Source organism: Monopterus albus, unplaced genomic scaffold, assembly GCF_001952655.1.
Source record: "Monopterus albus unplaced genomic scaffold, M_albus_1.0 scaffold23.1, whole genome shotgun sequence".
Lineage (NCBI taxonomy): Eukaryota > Metazoa > Chordata > Actinopteri > Synbranchiformes > Synbranchidae > Monopterus > Monopterus albus.
This window is the reverse complement of record NW_018127903.1, coordinates 3,328,990-3,335,398: the sequence shown is the minus strand read 5'-3', so window position 1 is coordinate 3,335,398 and position 6,409 is coordinate 3,328,990. Positions and strand designations below refer to the sequence as shown.

Sequence of the window (6,409 nt, the reverse complement as noted above, 5' to 3'; positions counted from 1 at the left end):
TTGGTCCCTTCCTTCCAGCCCTTCTTGATGATAATGTTGAGGATCTTGTCCTCCGTCCTCATGCTCCGCCCATCCGGGTTCAGCCTGCGTCGGGTGATCTTCATACGTTTGGTGCAGCCGTGGAAGATCTCTTCCAGCGAGACCTTCAGCTCATGAACCACCGGAGGGTCCTGTTGCTTTCGACCGGTTCCCAAGCGTTCTGATGGCACCCCCATCCTCCTGCGACCCTCCCCTGGGAAGCCGTTGTTTATCCCTCCTGGGAAGCCAAACTGTCTTCCAAAATGAGCAAAGGGGTCGTCCTCATCCATGTCCATGTCCTGCTCTGCATCATTGCTGTGGTCGTTGTGGAAGGGGAAGCCATTGTTGCGGCTGTGGCTGCGGTTAGAGCCAAAAAACATGTCAAAGGGGTTGGAGCCACCAAAGAAGGAGGCGAAGGTAGCATGGGGGTCTCCATGGAAGGTGTAGTGGTATGTTGAACTGCCAGGAGCACCTGAAGAGCTACTGCCTCCAGTCTTCAATCCTGAGAGACAAAAAAGAGAGAGAGCAATGTGAGAGCTCATATGGACGTGCACACACTCAAACATCCACCAACTGAAAGTACACATTAATATGAACTCAGATACCAGAGTGGAGCCCACGTGGGTGGGAAAAACCCACAGCATTAATGATCTTCCAACAGCCCTGGTGGTGGAGAACCTCATAAAATACCAGATCACTCCATCCAACACACTGACACAACAGAGACGCATGCACAGAACACCCACAAATGCAAACTACAGCAGTTGCTGCTATTCATATCTCAACCACGTAATGATCTCAAGCCATCTGTCTGTCAGCTAACATGCACACACACAGCTACACACACACTACACTAGCAGCTGAGGTAGACCGTAAAGTACTAGCAGCTAAGTGTTGTGGACAAAGATAACAGTAGAGAGTCACACACATGTTCCTGGACAAATACGCAAACATAAAAACATGGCTGAGACACAGAATTATTACTTGAGTGACTGAAGCCCACCAAAGTCCTCCATTGTGATATTAGATGTTGAGTCTGTTTCTGAACTATCTCAATAACTTAATCCATCATAACACCTGTTTCATAAAGCTGCACTGATCAAATGCTGGAGACTGGACTCTGTGACCTCTTTCGCTCAATGACCCTACACGGACACAGATAGACAGATCGGATCAAACCGATACATGAACCCTCAGCTCCCTCCTCACCTTCCTCTCCAAGCTGATCGTAGACGGCCCTCTTCTTGGGGTCACTGAGTACCTCGTAGGCCTCCGCGATCTCCTTGAACTTCTCCTCTGCGTTGGCATCTGTGTTTTTATCAGGGTGGAAGCGCAGCGCCATACGCCGGTAAGCCTTCTTGATCTCCTCCTCGTTGGAGCCCTTGGGGATACCCAGGGTCTTGTAGTAGTCCTTCCCCATAGCTGCACACACGCATACACTTTTGGGACTGGGGGACCCCCTGTCTTCAGCTCAGGCCGTGGTCAGTCACTGGATGAGACAGAGGGCTATTGTTAGGGTCTTACAAGTACCCCTGTGAGGCGGATGCTGCCCAGAGCAAGAAACTGTATATACCCTGGCAAAGGTGCAAAGGGCACTCCAGTGCTCTCCACCAGGGCTTTACCGTCATTCAGTGTTAGTACAGCCAGCACTGTGTGTTCCCATTTCCAGCTGTTGCTAGGTGATGTGGTTGCTGTGCTGATGTAAAGTCGAGTGAAGAGGAATACCCTTCTGTTTTATGAAAGAGCTTCTCCCTGTCCATTCAGCTTGTCTGTTATACACAATACTTAGAATAATCCATTTTAAATCAGCTGGCCTGATTTCTGATTATACTGATGATCTACCCGCTAAGCCAGATGGGCAGAGGCACACAACCTGTCACAGCAGAACCCCTTTATCCAGACACTGCGGTGCCTCTGAACAGGACAGGGTGCCTTTGTTTGACCATGACAGCACCAGTAGGTGAAGACAACGTCTGGTTACAGACAAAGAGATAGTCTACCGGTTCGCTATACAGCCCCAAATCCTAAAGTAATCTATGCTGTAATTTACATCAACCACTGGTTTATACCGAATGATAAACCCGAGATATTTCCCATATTAGTGCATAGGAGCCTAATGTGACAAAGAGCAGGCTTCACACGAGATCGAGGCAACGCGGAAAAAACGATAAGGGAAGACAGAAAGGAAAACCAAATAAAGGAAATCCTACCGGAATGCTCTGCAGTTAATGGAGATTCAGATCAACATGATCCAGCTTCCCTCTCCCTCCTCAGCTCTTATTCAGTGGCTGCCGCCCCGGTACTGCTGGGTCCCTATACACTGACGTCAGGACACCGGGAGGATCACTGGCTCTGAAATAACCGGTGATCAAACACCGGGCTGCCTCTTACGTTTCAATGGAAACCCTCGGACAACTGCCCATTCAGCCAGTCATAAACCTAATGTAAGGCCATCATATCCACCGCAACTGTCATTTGGTGGGAGCAAAACAAAAGACGGCAATCAACACGATTTAGAGAGAGAACAAAGCTAAATTTTTTTATTTTATTTTATTTTTTTAAGTTTAGGATCTTCTGGTTTAGTCGGCGATTAATAAATGGCCATTATTTTGGTTCTCGGGTCTCTAATGATGGTCGGTAAATGTGTCTACTCCTCATTGATGATCAGAAGTTTCCCTGGTTCGACTTCTGCAGCAGGAGATCTGAATAGATTTAAGCAACGTTCCCTTCAAATTGCATAATAAGATTGATTTCCTTACCAAGCCTACTGCTGCCGGTCCTGGTCCTGGTCGTGTCTAAAAATCCGCAGTTTGGAAAGCAGCCCCAGTGTCTCACAGCCAGGAGCCAGCAGGGCTCTTTGTTCAAGCTCTGTTCACAAATGCACTCAGACGGAGTTTCATATCAAGTCTGACTGAAGAATGGGAATTCAACCTGGAGCAGTGGCATCGTTTCAACACTCTCCTCCTGTAAGACTGGTCAGAAGGCATGTCAGTAGTGTGAGCTTCGGTGTACAGGGAATCAGAGTCATATTTGGAGAGAGGGAGTCCCGGTAGTGTGACTGAGGCACGATCACCTGGGCGCGTGCGTGCGTAAGCGCGCGGGCTCGTGTGGTCGTGCCGGTATTGGGTTGATATAAACACTGCTGAGTCATCACATGACTCCTCACACACATTTTGATTTGATATTTTTGTAAAGACATAGCCTACTTTCTGAGAACCAAACCCTAAAATAACCACAGCTTTAACTTTGTTCTTAGCTCAAAACTTATTTAGACACCCAAAATATCCAATCTGGTCCCTATAGCTGAATGTCTTGACTTTGATACCTGACCTCACCCAGCCAGCAGCAACACCAAGATCAGTACTGTTACACATCTGTCACTGACAATCTCCTTAGAAACATCCTGGTTTCCAGTTTTTGAACCATACAATTAATGCCAACAATAACCTTGTTCCTGATTGTAACTAAGCTCAGCCAATCCCCTCCACCACCCCCTAATGAAGCTTGACCCATAGCATGTAAATGCTAGTAGGGCCTGGGGTGCAAAAGAGCTGCCCCAGGTTTGCTGTGTGGTAAACACAAATCACTTAACACCAAACTAAATGAAACTCCATATATTTGGAGAATATAGTTGACACAAAGGCTGGAGTTATTAGGCCCCACTGAGGTCTGACACCTCAAGTCCATCCATCTATTATCTACTCCATTTATATTAATGAGGGTCGTGGGGGCCTCGAGCCAACACTGGGCGAGAGGCGGGGTACACCCTGGACAACTAGTAGGACACAGGTAAATGTGACAAAATGTTCTATCCTATGAAAAGCTTAATAATAGGCTGTCTAATTTAGCTGCATTAAAAGGCACCAATGTCATACATGTACAAGATACAATCAATTTTAATACAGGTCCATATTAAAAAAAGGAAATAAAATATATTTGAGTTCAGGTATACATAGGATAGAACATATTGTCACTTTTACCTGTGTCCTAAGAACCTAGCTTGCTTCATGAGGGATCACTCAACCTGGTGCAGGCTAATTAACTCAACAGGTTTCACTTGTGTGCAGTGTTTAAAGAAGCAGCTGTGCTGTGAGATTGTGACACTGATGAAGGCCAAAAACATTCTGTCTTCTCTCAGAATAAAGTGATTTCTTGTTACTGAGTGCGACCCTAATTTACATTTACCGCTTCCATTTGACAGGGTGATAAACCAGTTTTGTTCTACCCCCGATTTACTTGAATACTCCTCAGTCTGACCAATAGTAATCTCAGCTTCTTGGTCCCAGAATTGTCATATGTTCTCACAGTCAAGAGATATCCCAGCATTTGTTCATGTTTTGAAAAATGTCCCTCACTCAAGGGAGATTTGGTTCTGGAGACAGACTGTTCTGTCAACAGCAGATCAGCAAGCAGCCTATCTATCCAGCTTCAAAGAAGAAAAAAGAAATCAAATATTCTATCACCAATGGAGGTCTGAGTCATTACTGATGACTTTTACTGTTAAGTGCACAGGCAGGTACACTCAGCGGGGAGAAGTGCTTCTGCTCTGCCAGGTCAATGCGAGAAAAATAGAGAATAAGGACTAATTCAAGCTTGAGTCATCACTCCCCACCGGACTGGCGAGGAGGTGCGAGAAAGGTGGGTGTCTTGGTGGAGGAGTCTGTCTGACACACGCAAATGTACACTTTGCTTTCACACATGCATGTATTTAAGCATTCAAAACAATGCAAATATGTAGAGAAATCAGTATGTTGCATACATGTTGTGAAGAAAAAAAAATAGACATTCCTGTGTGTCCAGCTGAGTATGTGTGTGTGTTTTGGCAGCAAGGAGGGCCTTGGGACCAGTGCAGCTGCCCTAGAAGAGCAGCTGGTCACCAGTGGGGTGTTTTTCACATGGGGTCTTCTGCTCAGCCTGTGACAGACACTGGGACACGTTGAAATCGGCTGCAGTGTGCTGACAACCAGTTACAATGTGATTTGAAATCTGCATCTGTCTGTGCCAAGGCAACACACAGGTTTAGCAAGAAGCTCATTACTGTCAGGAGTGCTTACATAACTAGCCACTGCTGCACTGCACACTGTTTGTTTTATGTCTGCATCGTATTTGCCATTGATAACTGGGGAGAACAGATCCACGTGCTGTTCTGGAGTTGAGCATGCACCACAAAAGTCTATGAACAGTTTTTCCTGACCAGATCACGGGTTACTATGGTGACACGGGAATCTGCCAGACAGTGATGTGTCTGCCAGGAATACTCTTATCTCAGCAGTGAGTTCTCTGAGCACGTGTATCTGTATATACTGTATGTGTGTACGAACACTAGATTAGTTCAGGTTGCAAAATCCAGTGAGGCTAATGTTTGACACTAAGTGCCACCTGAGACAAGAGAGGGTTCGACAGACAAGGGGTTCACAGAACACATCGCAGGCCGTTTTCGAGCGTGAGGAGGAGGCAGCCATGAGCGTCTGAATCCATCTCCCACCTCCCCTCCTCTTCTCTCTGTCTCACAGCCTCAGAACACCCTGTCCTTCCACCTCCTCTCTCACTTCTACCCTTCCTGTAACCATAGAGACCACCATTGCCTGAAGAGAGGTTTTCTCCTAGATAGACATGGTAGTGTCACAGGACTGTAGATGTACTGTACGTGTACATACGAGCACAAAAGCTCACAGCTTTAAAGACCCCCTCTTGAGCAGTCTTTGGCAAAGCTGCTTTCAGTTGCAAACATTTAATGCATCTTTGCACAAATGCAGAGAGCAGGATGTGAATGCCAGTCAAATTAGTCACTGTACTCAAATTGCTCACTGTACTCACAGGGTTCTTAGACAAGGAAGCTTTAATTTCAGTCTGACCATCTGCAGTGTTATGCACAGAGAATACAAAGTTCAGTTTTCTTGTAGAGGCTACACAGGGTATTGTGTCTTTAACTGCAATCTGGATCTGTTTTATTCCCACACTTGTTCTTTTTTACAAATTGATTCAGTAATGTCCCGTTTAGGTGCGTCTTCACGTCACCCATCCAGGGAGTTTAGAGAAGCTGTCCTGCTCTGAGAAGCTACATATACAACATATGGTCCCCGATCATAGAGCTGAAGTGATAAAAACCAGTAGTGAGACATTCAGTGCCCTTTATTGAGCAGTCTTGTCTCCTTTGTGCAGTCTGGCTCTGTAGCTCCCCTCCTGAAGCAGTCATGCCGATCACTGACTCAAAAAAAAAATGCTTTTGACATTAATAGTCAGTAAACAATAGAGGCAATAAGGTGAGCTTCAGGCTGCAGAAGTGCAGCGTGATTATTATTGAGATGGCACCGAGCAACACAAGTGGTGAACTGACAAGGGTAATGTGAGAACCGTACTGAGCTCAGTTCAATGTAGAGAACTGATAAAT

At 46.0% G+C, this 6,409-nt stretch overlaps 1 protein-coding gene across 1 annotated transcript in view; it reads right to left on the bottom strand.

Moving 5' to 3' along the window:
* The window catches only part of dnajb5 (DnaJ heat shock protein family (Hsp40) member B5), a 10,418-nt gene extending 6,453 nt beyond the window's left edge, over positions 1–3,965 (bottom strand). The window contains exons 1-3 of the mRNA XM_020594607.1: positions 2,778–3,965; positions 1,228–1,507; positions 8–520 (exon numbers count right to left, since the gene is read on the bottom strand). Of these exons, the coding sequence (XP_020450263.1) occupies positions 8–520; positions 1,228–1,438 (724 nt within the window). The 5' untranslated portion in view covers positions 1,439–1,507; positions 2,778–3,965. The remainder of the gene's footprint in view (positions 1–7; positions 521–1,227; positions 1,508–2,777) is intronic.
* Positions 3,966–6,409: the final 2,444 nt, after the last annotated feature.